The sequence below is a fragment of the Diabrotica virgifera genome, chromosome 10 (assembly GCF_917563875.1).
Source record: "Diabrotica virgifera virgifera chromosome 10, PGI_DIABVI_V3a".
In the NCBI taxonomy this organism is placed as follows: domain Eukaryota; kingdom Metazoa; phylum Arthropoda; class Insecta; order Coleoptera; family Chrysomelidae; genus Diabrotica; species Diabrotica virgifera.
Window position 1 is genome coordinate 102,242,185 of NC_065452.1, and position 27,859 is coordinate 102,270,043.

Consider the following 27,859-nt stretch of genomic DNA (forward strand, 5'->3'; position numbering starts at 1 on the left):
TGGCAGACAGCGCTGGACTGGAACAAAAAAGCGTTTACATGATGCCAGCACTGTCGTTCCAGTGCGACTGGCGCCAGTTACTGGATACATGTAAACGCGCCTTTAGTTACTAGTTTTATAAACATTTTTTTCATTGCAATAAAAAGTACCTCTGTTCGCAATATTTAACTTGTAAATTTACATTGTGAGTGGATAGAACTTGCCAAACAGCGTAATCAAAAACTATTACTTATTTTACTTTTGAGTCGATTTTTTTGCTCTCAAGTGTATTATGCTTGTTAGACTACTTTTAGGCTACTTTGTTATAGGCTATGTTTATTAAATAATTATTAATTTTAGGATTCAAACGGCAGGATTAGGAGGACTGAAACCAAATACAGTAATATTAGGATGGCCCTATGGATGGAGACAATCGGAGGACGATCGCACTTGGCAAGTGTTTCTAGAAACGGTCAGGAATGTCACTGCCGCAAGAATGGCTTTATTGGTTCCTAAAGGTATCAATTTCTTCCCGGATACTAGTGATAAAGTTGTTGGCAATATTGATGTCTGGTGGATAGTTCATGATGGAGGTTTACTCATGTTATTACCATTCCTGTTGAAACAACACCGAACATGGAAGAATTGCAAAATGAGGATATTTACTGTAGCGCAAATGGAGGATAATTCTATTCAAATGAAAAAAGATTTGAAAACATTCCTCTATCACCTAAGAATACAAGCTGAAGTTGAAGTTGTCGAAATGGTAAGTTGAAACAACAGACAAATAAATTAAGTAATTTATTATTAAACATTTTTAAAAGATACAGATATGGTAGATATATATTTGAAACAACCATATAAGGAAAACTGAATAATCTCTAAGAACATGAGAATTCCCCAAAATTAACGCACTCATAGTGACAATATTCGCGGAACATCCTCATTAATGAAATTATAACACGTTGATTGTAACAAAAACGATAATTTAGTAAAAAAATACAGAAAATTGAAAAGTTAGATTTAGGTTTTCATAAATAAAAATAAGGTAAATTAAATTAAGTTGTGTAAAAATTAATATTAGCTATTATCTCCCCTTTCTCTGATAACTACTTTCATGTATAGTCCGTCCGCTATAACTTTTCCCATGCGTCACGATTGATTTTCAAACAAATTAAGTCAAAACATAAAGTGAAACGTACGTCGATGGTTATACAGTGTGACCCATTTAGATTGGAAACACCTCTATAAAATTTGAAGTTGTTAACCGATTTTAACCAAATTTTTTTTTAATGTCATGTAATAAAAGGTCTATTGCGGGACAAAATATGAAATATTTGGTTAAATTTTCAGGGCATTCTACGATACTTTTTCTTCGTCGAAAATGGAGAATTTGTATTAGCGATTTTTTTATTAAAAAAATTTCTACGCCACTGGATTTACAGTGGCTTCAAATAGCTATGACAAAAATTTCATTAAAATATATTTATTAATAACGAAGTTACGACAACTTAAAATTTTAAAACTCACTAAGCTACGAGTCAAAAAAGAACACCCTGTATCAACAGATAACCATAAAACTAATTATTTTTCAAATAATTTTAATAATAAACCAATACTAGACAAAAAAATGTTTAAAATAAATTTAAAATGAAATTTTTGTCATAGCTATTTGAAGCCACTCTAAATCCAGTGGCGTAGAAATTTTTTTAATAAAAAAACTATACATGCTAATACAAATTCTCCATTTTCGACGAAGAAAAAGTATTTTGTTAATTATTAATATTAAAATTATTTGAAAAATAATTAGTTTTATAGTTATCTGTTGATACAGGGTGTTCTTTTTTTACTCGTAGCTTAGTGAGTTTTAAAATTTTAAGTTGTCATAACTTCGTTATTAATAAATATATTTTAATGAAATTTTTTTCATAGCTATTTGAAGCCACTCTAAATCCAGTGGCGTAGAAATTTTTTTAATAAAAAAATCGCTAATACAAATTCTCCATTTTTGACGAAGAAAAAGTAGCGTAGAATGCCCTGAAAATTTAACTAAATATTTCATATTTTGTCCCGCAATAGACCTTTTATTACATGACATTAAAAAAAAATTTGGTTAAAATCAGTTAACAACTACAAATTTTATAGAGGTGTTTCCAATCTAAATGGGTCACACTGTATACATTGTGTATACTGTATATTATATATGCTATACACATCGACGTAAGTTTCACTTTATGTTTTGACTTAATTTGTTTGAAAATGAATCGTGACGCATGGGAAAAGTTGTAGCGGACGGACAATATTTACGTATCTACGTATATTACTATTTATTTTTAAGATGTCTTGTGGAGCTTTCTCCAATACCCACAGCTTCTTCAATGTGTCTAATGCAATGATCTTCATTAAATGCCGTATGCGCATATAGCGTTACGCCATGCGCCGCGTATTTTGCAATGACATTATTTCGAAGAAAAATTTTGACTTATTTCCTTTAAAAATAGTAAATTTTATTAACATGCGACAAGAAATTAACTTCAGAACAATAGGTTTGTTCTAGCATCAGTTTCAAACGGTTTGAAACCATCAGCGAATAGTGGACCAGCGCGAGTAGAGGGGATAGCACTGCGTGACTGTATTACGTTCTCTCACTGACCAACTGTTTGCTGACGGTTTCTGACTAGTTTGACTCGAACAAATTTGACTGACTAGAACAAACCTAATATAAAGTATACAGACGCGACGTATGGCGTAACGTTATACGCGGCATACGGCGTTTATTGGAGATCACCACCTAAGAGTTGAAGAAGTAGCTGTGTAGCATTTAACTGTGTGTTTAAGAGAGATTTAATGAGAAAAATCTAATTGGGAGTAACCATAAGGAAAACCGAAAAGAGAACAAAAGAGAGAATTCTGAAATGACAAAAAACAAATGAAATGAATAGAGATTTGCTGAAAAGCCAGACTCTAACTAAAAGAACAAAGATGAACCTATATAAGACATGTTACATATATGATGAAAACAACGACGATTAATAAGAAAAGGGAGGAAAGCCTTCTGAAATTTGAGAGAAAAATAATGAGAAGGCTACTGGCCCACAATGTAACCAGAGAGGGAGAAAGAAGAATGAAAACAAATGTCGAAATTGAAGAAGAATTAAATTGAGAAAATATAGTCAGATAATAAAATATCTTCGCCTAGAATGAATAGGACATAATATACAGAGACGTCAACACTTTGATATGCTGATAAGGATAACGAACTGGATACCACTATGGCCCAGGTGTAGAGGAAGGTCTAGAAGATGGCTGGAGGATATAGAAGAAGAAATAAGAAAAATAAATGTTAAATACTGGAAAGTTCAGTGCAAGTACAATAAGAAATAGAAAAGAATCATGACAACAGCAAAGATACGCAGCAAGCTATAAATGATAAAGAGGAATAGTCCACCTCACCTAAGAATAAGATTTTGAACGCCATAGCTTAGCTATAATCCCGTTATAGCGTTAGCTATAATCGTTATAGCTTAGTGAATTAATGCATGAGAAAAATGTAGTGTAGTACGAGATCTATTTGTCTCGTAAAGCAGCGAAAGTGTTAAATATTTGGAAGTATCATCAAGTTTATTCATAAAAATAGTTTTGATGAGTTATTCGATTAAACCATTTTGCAAGAAACAACTAAAAGGCATAAAACTGTTAATAAACGCACTCAACAATATTGGGACTAATGGACAACAGACGAAAAGAGAAAAATAAAAACACTGAAGAATATAACAAACTCAATAAAGAAATTAGAAGGAAAACCCGGGATGCAAAAGAAAAATGGTACAGCAACAAATGTTTTGAAATAGAAGAACTGCAGAAAAATAATGACACGTTTAATATGTACAAAAAAGGTGCAAGAAATAACTGGATCGTATCGGTCAACTGCAAGTAGTACAAGTAGTACTTGATAAACAAGGAAATATTATTAGTCAATGAACAAGACAGACTGGAGAGGTGGAGAGAATATATTGAGGAACTGTTTGATGACGATAGAACAGAAATTCCAATCAAAAATATATCAACTGGGCCAAACATAACCTTCGATGAAATGGAAAGAGCTATAAAGCTATCAAAAAATAGGAAAGCAACCGGTCCAGATGAAATTCCCAGCGAAATAAGCAAACTACTAGACGATAAGGGTGAACACTCTCTTCTAAGTTTCTAATAAAATATACGAAATAGGACATATACCAACAGACTGTACACCAGTATGGAGAATGATCAGAGGGCAAAGAAAAGAGATGAACTAATTAATAAAAGCGAAAAACATTCATAAGGAAACATGGTCACTATGGTCAGACTACTTCCGATCTCTATTTGCTAAAGGCGACGATAATGAACCACTAACACCTGAAGTTACAACAAACGAAGAAATAAACATCGAGGAGGGAGAGGTAAAGGAAGCATTAAGAAAATTAAAAAATAGAAAATCTCCAGGAGAGGACCGAATATCGAACGAACTCCTAAAGTACGGAGGACAAGATCTAACTAAACAACTATTAAAACTAATACAAAAAATAATAGAACAAAACAGAATACCACAAGAATGGAGATCAAGCATCCTAATACCTCTCTTCAAAAAAGGAAACAAATCGGACCCGGAGAATTACAGAGGAATTAACTTATTAAACACAACATTAAAATTAACAACCAAAGTGATAACAAACAAATTGAATGAAATTATAACATAGGTAGAAGAACAACAAGGTTTTAATTCGGGAAGGTCATGCACTGACGCTATATTTATAATGAGGCAAGTTCAAGAGAAATCGTTGGAATACAACAAACCGGCATATTTATGTTTCGTGGACCTTAAGAAAGCATTTGACAGGGTCACATTAAAGAAAGTTATCCATTTGTTATACTCGAGAGAGGTACCTCTAGGAATAATTAAAACGATCGAAAACATCTACCAGAACAACACAATAAAAGTAAAAGTGGACGATGAATTAACTGACCCAATTGAAGCCGGCAATGGGATAAGACAGAGGGATTCCTTGAGTCGTTTATTGTTCAACCTGATCATGGACGAAATAATAAAAAAAGTAAGAACTAAAAAAGGATACCAAATGGGAGAAAAACAACTTAAAATAATCTGCTATGCGGACGATGCAATACTAATCTCTCAAAGTGAAGATGATTTACAACGTATGCTGCACCAATTCAGCATAATCGCTAGAAAATTTAACATGTTAATTTCCTCACAAAAGACAAAATGCATGGTTATAACAGCAGATCCAATAAGATGTAAATTGGAGCTGGAAGGTCAGATAATAGAACAAGTGATTGAGTTTAAGTATCTAGGCATCACACTATCTAGCTACGAAAGGCTCAAAACAGAAGTGGAAGATCAAGTGAATAGAGCAAACAGAGCCGCAGGTTGCCTGAATGACACAATATGGAGAAATAAAAATATCGGAAAAGAAATGAAAGGCAGAATTTACAAAACAGTCATCAGACCAATAATGACATAAGCGGCAGCAACACGACCCGACACAGAGAGGACAAAAAGATTGCTCCAAACAGCGGAGATGAAAATCCTTCGAAAAATCGATGGTAAGACTCTATGGGACAGAGCTAGAAGTACAGATATACGACGGAGATGCAAGGTGTATAACATTAATAACTGGGTAAGAAATAGAAGAATAGAATGGAATAACCACATAAGCCGAATGACAGCAAATAGGATAGTCAGGACAGCGAGAGACGGTTCCCCAATAGGAAGACGATCAGTGGGAAGACCACGAAAACGATGGAACAACAACTTACTAGAGGTACATTGAAAAAACAGACAGAGTCATGTCTATACAAAAAGAAGAAGAAGAGACCAACAGACTGGCTACTGTCAACAATTGTCATGATACCAAAGAAAATAAACGCCAAGCAGTGTAGCGATCATCGCACTATCAGTCTGACGAGTCTATCACTCGAGAACTTCCAACAAAATAGAAGAACACCTAAGCGAAACACAGTTTGGTTTCAGAAAAAACCTTGGAACCAGAGAAGCATTATTCAGTTTGCAGGTCATGGTTCAAAGATGTAGGGATATACAACAACCGGTTTACATGTGTTTTATTGATTTCGAAAAGGCCTTTGACCGAGTAACCCATGACAAACTTATATGTGTCTTGCAACAGGTGGGAATTGATGACCAAGACCTCCGTATTATCAAAAATTTGTATTGGCATCAATGTGCAAACATACGAATCGGTCAGAACACGACGGAAGCAGTGGAAATACGACACGGAGTGAGACAAGGATGTATCTTATCGCCTCTACTTTTTAATATCTACTCCGAATTCATTTTTAAAGAAGTCTTAGGTGAAGATATAGGCATTAAAATCAACGGAATTAATGTCAACAATCTCAGATACGCAGATAACACGATACTGATTGCCTCCAATGAAGAAGATTTACAATAGAAATAGAAGAATTAGTAGAAGACTAATAAACAGGGTGACCGAAGCATGTGATAAATATGGGCTAAAACTTAATACTTCTAAGACAAAACTTATGGTTGTCAGCAAAATGGAGTTACAACAAATGAACACCAGAGCGTATGGAATAACGTTTGAAAGAGTCAACAATATTACCTATTTGGGCGCCAACGTTAACGATAACTGGGATATAAATAGAAAAATAAGAATACGCATTGAAAAAGCCAGAGCTGCCTTCTATAAACTAAAGAAAATTCTTATTAATAGAGATATCACGTTAAGCCTTAAAATCAGATTAATACGCTGCTGTATATTCTCCACATTGCTGTATGGCATGGACAGCTGGACCCTTACAGAGACACTAATGAAAAAATTGGGCCTTTGAGATGTGGATCTATCGACGGGTATTACGTATCAATTGGGTTGATCGAATAAGAAATGAAACAGTCTTACATCGAATGAATAAGAGCACAGAAATAACAAAAAACAATAAAAATTCGAAAGTTACAATATTTCGGCCATGTAATGAGACATCCAGAGAGGTATAACCTTCTATACCTCATAATACAGGGCCGGAAGAAGAGTCCCAGGTCGAAGAAGAACATCCTGGCTCTGAAATCTCCGGGAGTGGTATCAAGAGACCACCGCTTATCTGTTTAGAGCTGCCGTAAACAAAGTCGTTATTGCCAATATGATCGCCAACGTTCGATAATTGGACAGGGTACTGAAAGAAGAAGATTCGATTAAAATTTTACAGCAGCTTCTACTATTACTGTATCGATTCATCGCTGTAATATTTCTTTGGAGATGGGCCGCGAGGAGTCAGACAGGTATACGTGCTGTTGCCACAATTATTTAATGTGTACTCCCAACCAATATTTCACGAGGCACATGTAGTCTAGGCTCCAGAGGGGTCCCCGTGTCCTTTTTAATTCTGATGGACAAACTCAACGGTTTCTTATGGATTTTTGGCTGCTGATTACGAATTTCGAGGGTGGATTTCGATCCGAGTGGTCAAAAAATTGTTATAAACAATTTAATTGTTTATACGGCTCTGGCTCATATACTAAAAGAGATACAAAAAAATGTTTTAAATAAAATTTATTCCTTAATAAAAAATGAAGAAAAAACCGTTTACTAAACTCAAATCCAATAATTATAACTCAAGATATTGTAAAATTAGTGCACAACGCAAATTTCAAATTGCAAAATAAGTATTTTTCGAAGCTTTATCGATCGTAACTCGGCTTCTACGCGTGCAAATGAGCATTAGAGGGTCTCATTTTAAAGCTTAATTAATAGGTTTCCAAACAGTTTGTTAAATTATTTTGTCTTCATTTGTTTTAAAGTTATACCCGTTTGAATTTACAATTTTCTTAAAAAATTGTACATTAATTTGTTTATAAGGATTTCAAGCAAATTTGAGCCATAAACATGTATACTTTAATTAACAATACTGATAGAAGAACTCAAAAGGAACAATTTGAGCTTATGAAAATGGTCGTAAGTTTATTTTTGGCCAAGATATCGATATTTTAATGGCGCGCTATGAGGTGCAAGATCGGCTCACAGTCAAGTAATATCGCGGTAAAGACACCGATCGACTACTCTCGTGTTACATTATTTTGCTCAGGACGCCTTGCCTATTCTTAATAAATAATATCAGTTAACTTTTTAGTTATATTTCTGAAATATTAGTTTTTAATGTTTTTCTTCTCATTTGGTACAAAAAATAGAAGACAAAGTAAATAGAATGAAAGGTTATTATACGATCTACAGTATGATGATTTAATATAAGAATTATGTAAAATTTTATTAGGATCTTCAAAAATGAAAAATGAAGATAACGCATATATACATAGAAATTATAATTTGCATGGAGAAGTTAGCACGTGAACCTTTACACTGTGCGCCATTAAAATATCGATATCTTGGCCAAAAATAAACTTACGAACATTTTCGTAAGCTCAAATTGTTTCTTTTGAGTTCTTCTATCATTATTGTTAATTAAAGTATAAATGTTTATGGCTCAAATTAGCTTGAAACCCTTATAAACAAGTCCAATTTTTTAAAGAAAATTATAACTTCAAATGGGTATAACTTTAAAACAAATGAAGACAAAGTAATTTAGCAAACTTTGTTTGGAAGCCTATTAATTAAGCTTTAAAATGAGACTTTCTAAGGCTCATCATACGTAGAAGCCGAGTTACGATCGATAAAGCTTCGAAAAATACTTATTTTGCAATTTCCAATTTGCATTGTGCACTCATATTCCAATATCTTGAGTTATAATTATTGGATTTGAGTTTAGTAAACGATTTTTTCTTCGTTTTTTATTAAGGAACGAATTTTATTTGAAACATTTTTTTGTATCTCTTTTAGTTTATGAACCAGAGCCTTATAAACAATTAAATTGTTTATAACAATTTTTCTACCACTCGAATCGAAATCCACCCTCGGAATTCGTAATCAGCAGCCAAAAATCCATAAGGAACCGTTGAGTTTGTCCATCAGAATTGAAAAGGACACGGTGACCTCTATTTGGCGCCTAGACTAATGAGAAGGTGTAAGGATTGGAAGGAGCATCATCAATAACATAAGATTTGTAGACGCAATCATGGCAGAGAATATATGTAGACGATTTACAAATTCTTCTAGAAATCATTATCAGAGAAACCAAAAAGATGGGAATAACAATGAGTACACATAAAACGAAATACATGATGATCTCGCAAAACTCCTATTGACAAAATACATCTGACAATGGAGGGTAAACCGTTAGAGAGGGTCGACAAGTATAAATACCTCGGATCAATTATAAACTCGCAGCTAGATCAAGATGAGGAGATAAAAGTCAGAATGAAAATAGTACGAAGGATTTACAAAATACAAGTCAATGTTTACAAATAAAAAATTGTGTATTATATTGATGTAATATGATATTATATTAATTGGCTATTATATTGATGTTTGCTGAATGTTGTGTTTGGTCGCACCTACTATATGGGGTAGAAGCTTGGACTCTGAAAGGTCAATCCGTAAAAAATTGGAGTCATTCGAAATGTGGCTATATAGGAGTACCTATTCTGAAAATTCCTTGGACTTCAAAAGTCTTAAACGAAGAAGTATTAAGACGAATTGCACATGGCAGAAAGCTTATACACACAAATTAACTAGAAAAATATTGTATCTAGGCCACATACTTCGAAATGACAAATAATCTCTGCTGCACGTCATTATGCAAGGAAGACTAGAGGGAAGAAAAGGCTTGGGCACACAGAGGAAATCTTGGCTGAGGAATATCACAGATTGGACTTACCTCATTATTGAACAGATATTTCACATTGCAAAAGATAGGGAAGCATTTAAAGAAGTGATCGCTAACCTTGTTCGGACATTGTTCGGACAAAAATGTTCGTTAAAATTTTTCATTTTGACGAACCTTCCGCGATCCAGAGAAAACTTACGAACATTTAGTAATTGTAGATAATCATGAAGGTGAAGTTGAGAGGAAATAGGCTTATAGTTGATGGTCAATCTATAACACTGGAAAAACTGTCTATTACTACTACTAACAAGACTGCTGAAGTAACCGACACATTATTGGATGAAACCAGAAAAACAAATCGTTACCCCACTAGAGCAGCATCTTCAAAAAATTAACTTTTTTTTACTGTATACTGTACTTATAGTTTTTTTTTTTCACCTTTTTTTGTTTTCTAGAATAGTTTTAATTTAATAATCAGTAATACTGGTACGCTATATTAATTATTGTAACATGAATTCGTTTCTGGAATACACTAATTACACTCCTATTGATACAAAAGTAGTTGACTCCATAAACGAATATAATTTGTGTTCCAATAAGAACTACTCTTTTCGTATTTTGCACCAAAATATTAGGTCCATTATTAAAAATTTTGATGAGTTTAATATTTACACACAACAAATAGAAAATGATATTGATTGTTTTGTATTAACTGAAACCAGACAAGTGGCATGTATAGATATTTTTAAATTGGAAGGATATAATATCCATTATAACGAGGGTAATTTCAATCAAAATGACGGTGTGATAATATTCATAAAAAATAACCTTGACTACGAGGTGGAAATAGTAGAGGTTAACATTTTTAAATTCTTAAAATTAAAAATTAAACTCAATAACATAATGATACTTATTACAGCAATATACCGTTCGCCTGCAACCTCAGAAAGTGCGTTTATTGTAGCCTTAGAAAGTTATTTAAATATAATAAAAGCAGAACCAATCACATATAACATTATTGTTGGCGATATTAATATTGACATACTTGCAGACGATGAAATCGCTAATACTTATTTAAATTTACTGTCCGAATATAATTTTCATTCATTAATAAACAAAATAACGAGACCAAATAAATCGGGAGGTAGCTGTATAGATCATATGTTTGTTAAATCCACTAAAGAGTCTATTGAAGATATTTGCTCTCCTTTCATTATTACATCTTTAACTACCGATCACTTCTGTACAATAGGAGAACTAAACATTAACATGAACATTATTTGTAAAAAAAATATTAATAAATTTAAAAATAGTTACATTAATTATAACACATTAAGAGAAATACTAAGAAAGTATGATTGGAGCGAAATTTTCCTTTTACGTGACGTACAAGATATTGCAACTAAAATTGTAACAACTCTTCAAAAGAAAATAAAAGAATCTACTTATGAAAAAAAAATAAAACGGAACGAAGTTAAACGGAAAAAATGGATAACGTCTAGCATAATAAAATCAATAGACACAAAAAATAAATTATATAAAAAAATGATCCAAAATCCACATAATGAAATTCTTAAACAAGAATACAAAAATTACAAAAATTTTTTGACAAATTTAATAAAAAATACTAAGGCAGAATATTTCAAAAACGTAATTACTAACAAACCCGATAGTAGAAATACGTGGAAGGTTATTCGTGAACTGACCCAAACTGAGGTAAATTCTGTAGGCGTTAAACAGTTAGTAGAGGGTGACCGGATTATGAACTCTGATTTGGATATCGCTAATACCTTCAATAATTATTTTTCAACTATTGGTGAAAAACTGGCTAACAATATAAAAAAACCGCCATCCAATAATCCGAATAGAATCTCAGTCGCTCAAAGTGCTTTTTTTGATCCAATAACTGAAAGTGAAGTTATAGCGATTATTCAATCCCTTAAGTTGAATAAAGCTCCCGGACCTGATTTATTAAAGGCAGAAATATTAAAAGAAGTTTCAGGAGAAATTGTATCCCCTTTAACATATTTATTAAATAAAATTATAGAAAATGGAAAATGTCCAACAGAATTTAAAGACGCAATTATCAAACCTGTATATAAATCAGGAAATAAGGATTTAAGCCAAAATTACCGCCCAATTTCACTAATCTCAAGCCTTGCAAAAATTATGGAAAAAGCGATTAAAACTCGGATGCTAAAATTTTTAGACCTACATAAAATCATATCTAATAATCAATTTGGCTTTGTTGAAGGCAGAGGTACAGATGATGCAATTGCTTCACTAATGGGTTGCATTTATGATTCAGTTGATAGAGGTAAGCCCACATTATGTGTATTTTTAGACTTGGCTAAAGCTTTCGACACAGTAAGCCATAAGCAACTCTTGGAAACTTTGGCTGATGTAGGTTTCAGAGGCAACGTATTAAGATTTTTTGAAAGTTATCTAGATAATAGGGTACAAAGGGTAAAAATAAATGAAAGTATGAGTGAGAGAAATGTGGTGAAGTACGGTGTTCCGCAAGGAACGATTCTTGGTCCATTGTTGTTTATAATTTATGTTAATAATTTATTGTCAATGAAATTAAAAGGTAAAATTATTAGTTATGCAGATGACACAGCTGTACTGTATACTGCAGATAATTGGGAGAATCTAAAATTATTGGCTGAAGAAGATTTAAAAAATTGTTTTGATTGGTTTGCACACAAACAACTAACTGTTAACTTCACAAAAACTTTCTTTTTGCCTTTTGGATCTTACAAAACAAGTCTACCTAACTACGAAACACTAATAATATCCAATGAAGGATATAAGGATCAACATATTCTGTCTGCTCATTCTGTAAAGTATTTGGGAATTACAATTGATAGTCATTTAAAATGGAACCTACATATTGCGAATGTGACTAAAAACCTTCGAAGTTTACTCTATAAATTTAAATACTTAAGCAATATTTTAGAACAGCGCCTTTTAAAAACTATGTACTTTGCCTTAGTAGAATCTAGATTATGCTATGGGATTCTTGGGTGGGGCGGGGCGTATGGCAATCATTTGGAACAACTAAATGTCGTCCAAAGAAAAATTTTAAAATCAATTTATCGCAAGCCCAAGCTTTACTCCACTGAATTATTATACAAGGAAACTAATATTTTTGATATTAGGCAGCTTTATTTTAAAGCGGTTACTGTATATCAATATAAAAATAAACAAACACTACAGTTTCCCTTGCATGAATACTCCACCAGAAACAGGAATAAAGCGATACCCCCTAAAAGTGAAAAAACAATTGGACAGCGTTGTTTCACTTACCTAGGACCTAGGTCCTTTAACGTTTTACCCATAAATGTTCAGAATGTCAAGAACATAAAACAATTTAAAAATAAATTAAAGAAATATATTATAGACACGCCTCTTTCAGTAATACATGAATTAATTGAAGTTAGAAAATAAAACAAGTGTTTGAATATTGGACTCATAGTTGTTGTACTTAATTGTGTTTTTTTTTTCTCATTTGTTGCTGTTATTTTTTGATAAATACATCGTAGGGATGCTGTATTTTTAAATTTTTTCCAGATTTTGAAATATAATTATTTTCTTTAATTATTTAATTATTCAAAAAACAATGTAATGCTCTTTGCTTTTTCTTTGTTCTCTTATTATTAAGTAATAGATATTATATTATTGTATTGCCTGTGAAAAGATAGTGTGTACCTACTCAGGATATTTTTGTTACATAATGAACCAAATTGACCACTGCACAAGCATTCTGCTTCAAGTGGTATTTTTGTGTTTATTTATAGGGAATTATAGTGATTTTAATGTATTACCATTGTATGTATTGTATCTTTTCTCTGAATAAACATTATTTATTTATTTATTATATGTCTCTGTCCTGTACTTCTACTACATATTATTTTGGTATTGTTCTGAAACTATTTTCTTGTGGCATCTTATGCAAATTACTATTTTATGTGGAATAAGCCACAATTTGATTTTGAGTCAAGTTTATTTGACGTTCCAAATAAACAGTAAAAATATCTCTAATAAAATATTTCAAACGTTTCGTGTTTATTTTGAGAGTAAACTAAATGTAAGACCAAATGTTTACCTTGTCGGGATCGTATCATGAGGTTATTTTCCTCGTTATTTACTATGGGATCACTAACAGAAGATTTCACTGTAATCATTTTATGATTTTTATGATATTCTCTGATTTTATTTCTTCTGATTTTCGGATATTCTTAAGTTAAAGTTGAATTCACGTAATCGAATGAACTATCATCTTCCAATAAAATCAACCCCTTTCGCGTTTCTGCTCTCCTGATATAAAATCGTAAAAATTCTCGAATTTTAAGCGATTGTTTCAGTCTTGGAACATTTCAGGGTCTACCTTTTTCGCTTTCCGGTGACACAATTATAATATATCTGCTTGTTCCAACTCCGTTGCTTCACCAGAAACGAAGTTAGAAAACTATAGGTTCTTCCAAGTTGTGCGTTACCTTTTTCGCTTTCCGGTTACACAATTATAATATATCTGCTTCTTCCAACTCCGTTGCTTCACCAGAAACGAAGTTAGAAATCTATAGGTTCTTTTAAGTTGTGCGTTACCTTTTTCGCTTTCCGGTGACACAATTATAATATATCTGCTTGTTCTAACTCCGTTGCTTCACCAGAAACGAAGTTAGAAATCTATAGGTTCTTTCAAGTTGTGCGTTACCTTTTTCGCTTTCCGGTGACAATTATTATAAAATTATATCTGCTTGTTCCAACTGCGTTGCTTCACCAGAAACAAAGTTAAATTTTTAATTGATGAATGATTTTTTATATTGATAACGATTTCCGAAGTGAAAGTCGAAACGTCAAGTAAACTTGATTTCAAACTCGAATTGTGGCTTATGCCCAAATAAAATAGTAAATCTTATTTTGTATTTCTCACGCCTGTAAGAAGACAACAATGAAATGACCTTTTTTTACATTGGTCCGCTTGTATATTTTTTATTTAAGCTTCTATTTCCCTTCAGATGTCGGCTTTAAGTTATTTTTTTAATTGGTCCTTTGTTGAGAATCCCACAATAATGATTTTCCACGGTAAACATCAATAAGTTTGATATTTCCTTCCGACCACTCAATTACTAATAAATATTCAACTCAGGTACGCCAAAACCAACAAACCACTCGCAAACTCGTCCAAATGCGTATTGCGAACCATCAAAGCGTTTGTTGAAAAACCGACAGAAGTTAGATCGTGGTGCGCCGTGTGCAAGCCGTTTGTGCGTCACTTGAAAACGCGTACTAATCATTACAAACATGCTGCGCGCGAGCGACTCACACACCGAGCGGAGCGCATATGTATACCTGCCTTTATGTTAACATTGTAAGTGTAAGAATGAATGTAGTTAATGTTTAGAAAGTTGTACATATAGATAAATAAATTTCTGTTAAAATCTTATCTTGAATTAATAATAAAAATTTAAAAAATCTATCAATTTTCAATCACCAAAAGTAAACGTAGGTATTTAATAATAAGTAAATACACTACTCCAAGAAATTAGCGCACCACCTTAAAAATGGGTTATTTTTGATGTCTCTAATTTCCTAAACCTGTCGTCCGATTTAAGTGGTTTTTTACTATGTTATAGCCTTATTCTTTAACAATATTGCTGTAATAATATTGTTTCTAGACAGGTAAATTGTCATTGCACACCGGGTGTACCAATCAAACTGTGTTTGTTCTCAAAGTTCACCACACCATGTGGAATATTCTAGCGTTTATAAAATACTGAAATTAAAACTCAACTATAGCCTCAGGTTTTCTTAACATTCTGTTTTTTTATTCATTCGCTTATGTTGGATAATAAAAAAGTTAGGTACTTTAAAAAACTAGCCACGTTTTTCATCAATACAGTATGTGCGACAAACTTTAAAGGGTAATTCTGCATGAAAAATAAATGGCAGTTTTCTTTATAAACTTTATATCCGCAAATGCTTCGTTTCCGAGATACAGGGTGTTGAAATTTTTCTTACAAACTGACGATTTATTTATTGCTCTAAAACCAGTTGAGACATGCAAATGAAATTTGCTGGGTTTTAAGAGGTAGTTATTGTGCATTTTTTGACGTACAATTAAGAATTTTATATTCACCATTGGCGTGCATACGCGTAATATAACCCGTATGCGCGCCAATCGAGAATATAAAATTCTTTATTGTATGTCAAACAATGCGCAATAATCTCAACCGGTTTTAGAGCAATAAATAAATCGGTAATTTGGAAAATTTCAACATCCCGTATCTCGGAAACGAAGCATTTGCGGTTTATAAATGTTTATAAAGCAATCTGTCAATATTTTGTCATGCAGAATTACCCCTTAAAATTTGCCGCACTTATTTAGAAACACCCTGTATTGATGAAGAACATGGCTAGTTGTTAAAGTACCTAACTTTTTTATTATCCAATATAAGCGAATGAATCAAAAAACAGAATGTTAAGAAAACCTGAGGCTATAGTTGGGTTTTAATTTCATTATTTCATAAATGCTAGAATATTCCACAGGGTGTCTGAACTTTGAGAAAAAAACACAGTTTGATTGGTACACCCGATATACAGTGACAATTTAGTTGTCTAACAACAATTTTATTACAGCGATATTGTTGAAGGATAAGGCTATAATGTATTAAAAAAATCACTTAAATCGGACAACAGTTTAGGAAATTCGAGACATCAAAAATGGCTCTTTTTAAGGTGGTGCGTTAATTTCTTGGAGTAGTGTAGATTTTTGTTTCAATAAATAATGTTAAATGATAGATAAAAACATACATGCAACTTACATTTTGTATTCATTTTTTCTGTAGAAGAACGGCAGTCTCTATATTTCACCATTAATGTCCCATATCACTTTTATCGGTTACCGTAATTCAAACGAATGTCTAATAAAGTCACTACACAACACAAAGTGTTATCTGTATTTTTCTATGACTTGTTTTTTTTTAACAAATACAACTTTCACTTTATCAAATCTAAAATCAAAACGCCACAAACAAAATTAAAATTGCTGTGATGACAGCCAACGTTTGCAACAGACAATCCCCACACGAAGTAGAAGAAAATCAAAACGAAAAAAAAACAAAAAGGGATTTCCCGAGTGTGGGCTTGAATCACTAACACTGGAGTAATAAGCCACAACCCTAGCGTCACAACTACAAAAATTCATAACAGTTTAATATAGTATAAATATATAATTGAAAGAAGCAAAACAGTAGAAATAATAAAATGAAATGATAAAGAAACTGATTTAAACGATAGCAATCCCACCAGTCTATACATACAAGTATTCAATGTAATAAGTTTTGATAACGTGTTTGTGTTTAATAGCCATAAGTAATACCTATCTGACAACACAGAGCACAAAGATATCTACCTATAAATACAGACTATCATTATGAAGTAAATACATGACGCTAACACACTTTGAATTTTTGGGTGCAAATTTTTGAAAAAAATAATTAACTATAATTGTAAAATTTTCTATGAAAATGTTTGTCAATATCTAATTTGAATTATGTACTTAGAAGAAAATTATTATAATGATGTATAGATCAGTCAAAATAGACTTTCAAATATGAAAATTCAAATATCACTCTACCTATTAGGTACCTAAGCTTCTATTCTTTCAAATTGTGAGTCGAAATATTAAAGTAATCTAAACTCTATTTAATTAACATATCAATTATACCTCAAATATACCATTAGATGTATTTGTTTTCACTTGTATTTAACTACTAAACACTTATTATTCGATATTTTATTAAAAAATTAAAACAGGCCGTCGCGTCGCGTACATGCATTATACTATTTTACGTAATGTCAAACCCGTTTTCAGTCTATCTAGTAAGCCTTTTCATACGCACAGAACATTAAAGGCAGGTTTTCATGATATGATTTCTTAGAACACAAGAAAGGCTTATGACTATTTTCAATTAAATTTATATTTTAAATAAAATTTTAAAAGTTTTTAATAAAGAGAGATTAAAAGAAACTTTGTCAATTTATTATTTGATATGATATTTGTTTGGTTTAATAGAAATAAAAAATAATACACATAAGATACGTCATAAAAAAATATAGGTTTATTAGTAAACCTTCGTAAACCTATAACGGAGGTAAAGCCCGTTTTACGTGATTTTTGGAGAGTGTTGCCATATTTCCAGTAGAGAAATATTCATACATAATAGTAAATAGAGAATAATAAAATTATCAATTAGATATGTTTATTACTATTATAAAATATGTTAAATGGGATGAATGTAAAACATAAGTGTACCTACGTGATTGTACGTGATTTCGTTTAACGTGATTTTCGGAGAGTGTTGCCATATTTTCAGGAGAGAAATATTCATAATAGTAATAGAGAATAATAAAATTATGAATTAGATATCTTTATTATTATTGTAAAGTATGTTAAATGGGATGAATGTAAAACATAAGTGTTAACACTGAATACCAAATTAAAGGAAGATGTAAATGTTATAGAATGTTATAGAAATGGTAGGTATAGAACTGAGCTATTCCATAGAAGAAAACAGAAACAGTAGGTAGGTGTAAGAGAACCTATAAACGCTATGCGACAATAATTATTAAAAATATATGGAATATAATTCATGATGTTAAGTCACAATGACGACCCCTCGTGGATTTCGGCTGAACTAGGTTTGAGGGTGTTTTCAATGTCAAATGCTGAGCGAACATGCATTTGAAACAAGTAGGTAATATTCATTATTTATTTTTAGATGTTTTTTACAAATTTTATATACAATATCGGCGCCAACTTTTATTGAATCGCGAAGATTCCATGGTAATCATTTTATATTACCCAATAATTAATTTGAAATATGTAAAAATAAATAATGAATATTACCAACTTGTTTCAAATGCATGTGCGCTCAGCGTTTGACAATACCCTCAAAGCTAATTCAGACGAAATCCACGAGAGGTCGTCATTGTGTCATTATCCATTCTTATAAGGTGACCTCCCCAGCTCAATCTTTGTATTTTTGCAGAATTTGCTGTAGAGGGTTCTTTGTAATTTTGGTACATATAACTCGTGGTTGAACCTTATTCTCCATATACCATTGTCGCAAATGGGTCCCAATATCCTCCTTAATATCTTTATTTCAAAAGGTTTATTTTCTTTCCTGTCATGATCCATGTTTCTACGCTGTATGTTACTATTGCTCATATGATGGTTTTATATATTTTAACCTTTACTTCCCTATAGATGCCTTTGGATCCAAACACATGTGACAGAGAGAAGTATGCTTTGTTAGCAAGCATTCTTCGTGTTCGTCTTTCCTCCTCCTCGCTGTTGTCCTCAGTTATCAGTACACCAAAGTATGGTTTTACTACTTCAATATTATTAGCGTTCTCTATTGTCAGATTCTGTACAAGTCTCGTTGTTTCCTTGGTTATATTAGGGCTTTAGTTTTATCTACGTTGGCGACTAATCCTATTTCTTTCGCACTTTATTCAAGCTTCTCGTAAAGTTACGTGGTGTCTCTTGCGGTTCCTCCCATCAAGTTTACATCATCTGCGTACATTACAATCTGCTAGACTTATTAAACAATATTTTTTTGGATTTACGGACATTTTTTTAATTACATAGGTTCCATATATATATTAAACATTAAACAGAGTCTCTCTACACAGGGGCTCTAAACAGAGCCCATCTCCCTGTTTTGCCCCTTTAGTTATCTGGAAGGGACCTGCCAATTGATTTTGAACTCTGAATGAGTCACAGTGGCTTGAACTAACGACTAATTTCTTTGGTATACCAAATTCTTGCATAATTAGATACATTTTATCTCTATTTATGTTATCATAGGCTTGTCGAAAATCTACAAATATTTGGTAAATATCTATGCTCTTATGTGCCTGTTGTTCCAAATTACGCCTTCACGGGACAACTTCATTACTAAATATTTGAGATGTGATATATATTCTACCGTATTAACTATTTTAATATTTATAATTTATAATATTTTAGATGGACCACGATATTTCTGCCTACACTTATGAACGAACCCTAATGATGGAGCAACGCAACCAGATGCTTCGTGAACTTCGCTTAAATAAAAAAGAAAGTCTCGGTGTTGTAAGTATTTCACAATTACCAAATATTTTAATTTTTTTGAAACAACCTCGTCGCAAAAAGTATCGCATAAATGTATTATGTCTAGAAGTTTTGATTAGTACAATCTCCTAATTTTTTTGGAAATGCTAGGGAATGAAACGTAGGAATATCTAACAGTGGTTTATTCTAGTAAAATGAAAAATCATAGACAACCAGGCAGAAAAAATTAAAATAATAATTATTCAACAAAAATGAAAAATACAAATCTATGAAATAAAAAGTTTCAAGGGCAAATCGAACACTTTAGTATCTGGTATTACCACCTCTGGCTCTAATGACGTCCCTCATTCTCTGTGGAAGGCTTCTTATCGGAGACCGTATGTATTCAAAGTCAAAATTTTTCCATTCTTCCGTTAAAGAATTTCCCAGTTATTCAAGTTTATGTGGAGCGACGATACGGGCTCTTATGCGTCTTTCTAGGTAGTCCCGAACATGCTCAATTGGCTTTAGGTCCGGAGTGACTGCTGGCCAATCGAGAACTGGAATACCAACTTCTTGAAGATATTGCATTGTTATTCTAGCAACGTGCAGGCAAGCGTTGTCTTGCATAAGAACGAAATTATCTCCAATCAATAATTGAAACAAAAGACACGACATTTTCTTCAAGAACCTCTCTTATATACGGATCAGTGGCGGCTGGTCCTATGAGGCAGGTGAGGCAGTGCTTCACCAGTATATCAATATACTATTTACGTTATTTCGTCATCAATTCTTTAAATACAATTTAAGTAACTCTTTGAAATTTGCTAAATAGATTTTTATGATAAAACAAAAATGAGTACGGCCCTGATCTCTGCCCTCCGTCCTACGGTCCTACGTACGAGTATTTTGCATCTTATTTTCACTCTCTCAAATTATTACAGATGAAGCATGCCTCTCTTGCCGTTTCTAACACACAGTATTTTCGTCAACGAGACCAGATGTATGCCGGCAACCAACAACAAAATTCTAACTGAGGTTCAATTTCGGAACGCGAATTTCACTATCTTTCGAGGCTATTTTTCAAGGCTCGAAATATAGTAAAAATATCATTTTTGAAATTACGAACCTAAATTCAAGTTCAACCATTATTCTATCAACTAAAAGGGAAGTTCCCTAGGTTGGCTGTATACCATATAGTTAAAAAACTCTAACAAGAAGTAAAACCACTTCTATGTAAATTGGTATATTTATTAAAACTTAAAAATCCCAATGGATTGAATAAAATATGTCCAATTCAGAACGTTTTCAGACCTATCGGTCCATCATCAGTGAATGTGCATACTTGCTAAATAGCCCCAGAACCAAACAATGGTTGAATTTAAAATTCGATTTACATTATTTAAAAATAATATTCAACAGGCTAAACGCCGATGTTACAGGATATTGCCTATGGGAACATGGTGAAACCCTACCAAAACCTCAATCAACCATCTTAGGCCAACTTTGACTATAAAGTCATAAAGACTTTATAGTCAAAGTTGGCCTAAGATGGTTGATTGAGGTTTTGGTAGGGTTTCACCATGTTCCCATAGGCAATATCCTGTAACATCGGCGTTTAGCCTGTTGAATATTATTTTTAAATAATGTAAATCGAATTTTATATTCAACCATTGTTTGGTTCTGGGGCTATTTAGCAAGTATGCACATTCACTGATGATGGACCGATAGGTCTGAAAACGTTCTGAATTGGACATATTTTATTCAATCCATTGGGATTTTTAAGTTTTAATAAATATACCAATTTACATAGAAGTGGTTTTACTTCTTGTTAGAGTTTTTTATTATTCTATCAGTTTTGATAATAGTCCATTACATGTGGTGAGACCGCTCCCGTCTGGAAAACTTTCTGATTCGGTTTCTTTGTGGATTCTTATTCAAAAATGTCCCCTTTAAACAAATCTGAAGGGTGCCGGGCGGAATTTTTGGACAGAAATTGTTTAAACAATTTTTTTAAACAAATACAAAAGATCATGTTTTTTGCTCTGGAACATATATTTTTAGATTTTTTGGGTCAATCTAAACAAGAAAGGTATCTTGTAATTTTTCTCAGAAATTGATAGTTTTGGAGTTATAGGCGATTTAAAATCTGAATAATGCGAAAATACGCATTTTCGAGGCTTAAAAACTCATATTTAAATTAGTATTTTTGAGGTTGCCAGATACTTAGATTGAAGACTGAACATTCAGCTTCAAGATTCTGAAGAGTGGTCGCGTCTAACTTTAATTTATACCGTTATTTTTTTTGTTAAATATGCGTGTTTATCCGATTGTTTTGCCGATGCGGCGCGCTACATTTAAAAAATCTCCTATTTTCCTCCGAAAAATATTTTTTTCTAGATTCTTTGTGATATTCTAAATAAAATATATTTCTTGCCATTTTTCGCAAAAGTTAATAGTTTTAAAGCGATTTAAAATCCGAAAATGCGTTTTTTGTCATTTTTCGGATGTTAAATCGCTTATAACTTAAAAACTATTAACTTTTGAGAAAAATGGCAAGAAACATATTTTATTTAAATTATCACAAAGAATCTAGAAAAAATATTTTTCGAAGGAAAATAGGAGATTTTTGAAATGGAGCGCGCCGCACCCGCAAAAAATCGGATAAACACGCATATTTAAAAATTAAAAAGTAACGATATAAATTAAAGTTAGACGCGATCACTCTTCAGAATCTTGAAGCTGAATGTTCAGTCTTTCATCTAAGTATCTGGCAACCTCAAAAATACTAATTTAAATATGAGTTTTTAAGCCTCGAATTTCAGATTTTAAATTGCCTAAAACTCCAAAACTAGGTATCAATTTCTGAGAAAAATTACAAGATACCTTTCTTGTTTAGATTAACCCAAAAAATCTAAAAGTATATGTTCCAGAGCAAAAAACATGATCTTTTGTATTTGTTTAAAAAAATTTTTTAAACAATTTCTGCCCAAAAATTCCGCCCGGCACCCTTCTGATTTGTTTAAAGGGGACATTTTTGAATAGGAATCCACAAAGAAACCGAATCTGAAATTTTTTCAGACGGGAGCTGTCTCACCACATGGACTATAAGTAGTTTGGACTTATTTTAGTCATTTTATTTTAAAACATTGTTTTTTAGTTGTTAATCGACCGTTGTGCCATAAGAAACTTTCCTCCTTAAAAATGAAAAAACTATCCTACATTTTAGAATAAAATATGGCAAAAATTATTATCAGGAACTGATGAAGAGGGTTTGAACTTGAATTTAGGTTCTTGATGATTACAAAAATAATATTTTTAACGTGTGTTTTGAGCCTTTATAATCGTCATCTTTCGTTCTTTTTTCAGTTTTAAATTGTGTATAATTCGAAAACGATCAATTATATTTTTAAAGTTTATAAAAAAAGTTAGGTTTTAATTATTAATTAATTATAGTCAGAACAAAATTAGATCGAGCACCCCTTGTTTTTTTTAATTGTTCCTCCTCCTAAGTGTCTTCTCTATTGAGGTTGGCGGTCAATATGACAAATTTCTGTCTGTTTTGGGCTTGATGAATTAAGTCATTTGCTGTTGTGTGGGCCCAATATCTGATGTTTCGTAGCCAAGATTTTTTCTTTCTTCATATACGCCTTTAACCTTCGATCTTGATTTCTGATTTTACCTGGAGCTACTCAAATTCCCTATGACGCATTGTGTGTCCTACATAATGACGTCTTTCTAATTTTGATAGTATTGACCAGAGGAGGACGTGTGTTCATTATTTTCAGTACTTCTTAATTCGTAGTTCTACTGGCCCAGTTTATTCTTAACATTCGGCGGTACAACCACATTTCGAATGAATTCAATTTGTTGACGTCATACTGTTTTAACGTCTAGGATTCACAGCCATATAGTAATAAAGACCACACATAACACTTTACTCTTCTTATATTGTATAATAATTGTATAATTGGTAACATACGACATTACATGTCCAATAATTTTTATCCATTAATCAAATCGGTGCAGTTCGATCTTATATCGGAACCTCTACTATAACGTTTTTTTTTTGAGGATAGATACAGAATTTTTTTCACGATAATGATTTAAAACTTTGTATGCCAGAAGTTTTTAAATTATTATGGATTTGTGTTGTTTTGCCAGTGAAGTCAGTGAAGTGCTTCTGCAGAAAGAAGTTTTTCCGCGCTAAAAAGGATTAAAATTATATCAGAAATACAACTGGACAGACACGATTGAGTAATATGGCAAAAGTCTCAACTGAAAATTCATTTATAAAATCGCAGGATGAGAACGCATTTATATACGAGGTAATACTGATTTCGCAGAATGTATTGTAGACCGCCTCACGTTATAACGTCACAAAAAAAACCTTCTGGCCATTAAAGAGAATCTAACACCGTAATAATCTTCTTCTTCTTTAAGTACCGTGCCCAAATTTTTAGGCGTGGGTAGCTTCCATAACAATTTGCCGATATCGTTCTCGATCTTGTGCGGCATGTAACAATTGATCTGCTGATAAGCCAGTCCATTGACGAAGGTTTCGGAGCCATGAATATTTCTTTCGACCAATTCCTCTTTTTCCGTCGATCTTTCCATTGAGTATTAACTACAGCATCCTGTATCTACTACCTCTCATTATATGCCCCAGATATTCAAGTTTTCTCTTTTTTATCATCTTCATTAAGTCACCTTCGCCTTGACCTACTCTGTTTAAGACTTCTCTGTTTGAAATGCGTTGAACCCAAGATATTCTGAGCATTCTACGATACGACCACATCTCAAAGGCTTCTAATTTGTTCATCATGTTAACCTTCATGATCCAGGTTTCACATCCATATAGTAATACAGGATATACATACCATTTTAGGTAAACCGTAATAATATTATTCCTCAAATGTAGGGTGCCTCACCATCTTGTACTATCACGAGCCGCCCTGATACGGATCAGCAGTCAGGAACCCCCTACCAAACACTCATAATTCTGTAGGGCTTGCAAATCAGATGCCTTCCCATATCATAATCGAGCCACATCCAAAATTTCTAGCTGCTCTTATGTTACACTGAGCAAATCGCTCACCGGCGCGTCTGTAAACTGGAATAGTCTGTAGAGACCACAAAGTGTAAATCTTGACTCATCGGTAAAAATAATATTAGCCCAGTCGTTAATATCCCAATTGGCATGTTCTCGTACGAACCTTAAACGTATCATATGGTGTGCCCGCGTGAACAGTGGAGCAGTAGCAGATATTCTGGCTCTGGTTCCAAATTTCCTTAATCTGTTTTTAAGCGAATTGGCATTTATTCGAATATTACTGACTGTGAGAAGAACATTTTGCAGTTGCCTAGCTGTAACATGACGTGTATGCGAAGTCTTCGGTCATCTGCGGGTGCAAAGACGTAAATAACGGTCATCTGCGGGGTTCGTACACCTTTTACTCGTCCTCTATAACTGGTCTTCTTGTGTAACTTTCAGTTTCTCTATATCTTATGAAAACTCTTGAAACGCTGGATTGGTGGATTCCTAAAACATCAGCAATATATTGCTGCGATCGTCAATCTCCAATTAAAGCTACGATTTGGGCTGCTTGCTCTAACATTAAATTACTCATTTCTTTTATCTAAAAACGCACCTCCTCATTTAAAAATCAAGCAGACATAGTGCAGAGATCAAATTCTCGAACACAAATGTCCAATTAGGCCAGGGTAATAAGACAAAAATATACCCTGTTCTTGACAATTCAACAGCCAGGGTACTGAAGCTTTTTCGACAGGTAATACCTATAAGAACAAATTGTAACTATTTCCTGCGTAGGATCTGGTGGCCATGTTTATTTATAAACAATTTAGTGTCAAAAAACGGTCTTTTTCCCTTTTTTCCAAATTAATGGAAAATAGTAAGACTTATGGTTTTCTTAGTCCAGACATCTTCGAGAGAATAGAAAAAGCTTTAAAATAGCATATTACAAAGTTTAATACAATCATTTGTTGTTAATAGAATTGCGAAATAAAGTCGAAATTTCAAAAAAATTAATTTCGCAATAACTATTGTAAAAATAAGTATAGAACTTTGAAATTTTTGTCAAATGAGGGTTCTTTGGTGCTTAATATGTGACAAAAATTTCAAAGCGATTCATTCAATTGTTTAAATTTTATTCAAATTGTTTATCCCAGAGAGCTTTTTTTGCAATAACATAAGTCAGAAAAAAATAATCTTAGAACCATTCTGCGGATGTCAAATGAAAGAGCATGAACTAAACTTTCAAACTGGTTTAAAAAAAGTGAATAAAAAATGTATTTATTAGTAATAAATAATTATGCAAAAGTATCGTCAATTTTTCTTTTTTTGAATCCTTTAAACTTTTTGAATAACTTTTTTCAAAAAAATCTATTTTTTACCGTTTTTTAGGTGCATGACTACCAAGTAATGTTTTCATATGATAATTGATGAAAAATTGTAATAAATATAATATATAATTTATTATATAAAAATATAAAAAGTTTATAACGAAAAATTGAACATACTTTTGCATAATTATTTATTACTAATAAATGAATTTTTTGTTCGCTTTTTTTAAACCAATTTGAAAGTTTAGCTCATGCTCTTTCATTTGACACCTGTAGAATGGTTCTAACATTATTTTTTTCTGACTTACGTTATTGCAAAAAAAGCTCTCTGTTATAAACAATTTGAATAAAATTTATACAATTGAATGGATCGCTTTGAAATTTTTGTCATACATTAAACACCAAAGAACCCTTATTTGACAAAAATTTCAAAGCTCTATACTTATTTTTACAATAGTTATTGCAAAATTATTTTTTTTTTTGAAATTTCGACCTTTTTTAGCAATTATATTAACAATAAATGAGTGTATTAAACTTTGTAATACGCCATTTTAAAGCTGTTTCCATTCTCTCGAAGATGTTTGCACTAAGAAAACCATAAGTCTTACTGTTTTCCATTAATTTGCAAAAAAGGAAAGAGACTGTTTTTTGACACTAAATTGTTTATAAATAAAAATAGTTACAATTTGTTCTTATAAATAGGTATTACCTGTCGAAAAAACGCGTCAGTACTCTGGCTGTTGAAGTGTCATGGAAAAAACCTCATTACCCTGGACTAAATGTAAATATTCTGTTATTAACGTTTGTTTTTTTCGGCAGAAACACGCTTTAACTTGAAATGTTATGGGTTTGTACAGTTTGTAGACCCCTAAAGGATACCATAGCCGAGTATTATAACATTCTGCTAAAAATTAAAAATTGCTTTTAAACTTTTCCTGTTTTAAAAATTATGCGATACTTTTTGTGATTAGTCTATTTTTTGTGATTAATAAATACTTGTATCTCGCACACGCAAGGTGGATCTGGCGGATTTTAATCACTTATCAACGGAGGAGAAATTGCCTTTGGTAAAGCAAAATATTCATTTGCTAGATTCATGGTTTATTCTTTTATGCACGCTTATTCGCTCTCGTTTCATCCATTCTCTGTTACCTATCACTTCGATACATACTTTTATTTTAATTACCATGTCCATTCACTGTTTAGACTGTTTATTGCACAAAGTGTCTAACTCTCACTACCTATACTGTTTAATAAATACAACTATTACTAGAGTTAACAAATATTATCACTTTTATTAATATGCAAAAATAAATAAAGGGTAGGTACCCCTCGTTAAAATAAGGAAAATTCCCTCAGTCCCAGAATTTAATTTTTAAAATTTTTTTACGTTTTACGTGATTAAAAAATAATACTCAGCGCTATTTTAACCCTCCACCTCTCTTACCTCTCCCCGCCCATAAAAATGTCACTTTTTCGTTTTATTGGGTGGGATGCAATCAATTTAAAAAAATTCACATGCAGAGTTGAGGCTTTTTAAAACATGTGTATTTTTTATAGACCTGTAGGTTGAGTGTACCGGGTGTCCCAATAAGAATGGCTCTCGGCCATATCTCAGGAACTGTTTATAGTGCAGCTTTGAGAAAAAAATATTTATAT

At 32.4% G+C, this 27,859-nt stretch overlaps 1 protein-coding gene across 2 annotated transcripts in view; it reads left to right on the forward strand.

The window, feature by feature from the left end:
* The window catches only part of LOC114329727 (solute carrier family 12 member 6), a 551,775-nt gene that overhangs the window by 488,474 nt on the left and 35,442 nt on the right, over nt 1-27,859 (forward strand). Inside the window, exons 10-12 of one of the 2 annotated variants that reach the window (XM_028278912.2) lie at nt 340-745; nt 19,769-19,876; nt 27,217-27,267. In XM_028278912.2, the coding sequence (XP_028134713.1) occupies nt 340-745; nt 19,769-19,876; nt 27,217-27,267 (565 nt within the window). The remainder of the gene's footprint in view (nt 1-339; nt 746-19,768; nt 19,877-27,216; nt 27,268-27,859) is intronic. The other variant, XM_028278916.2, reaches the window with a different exon arrangement.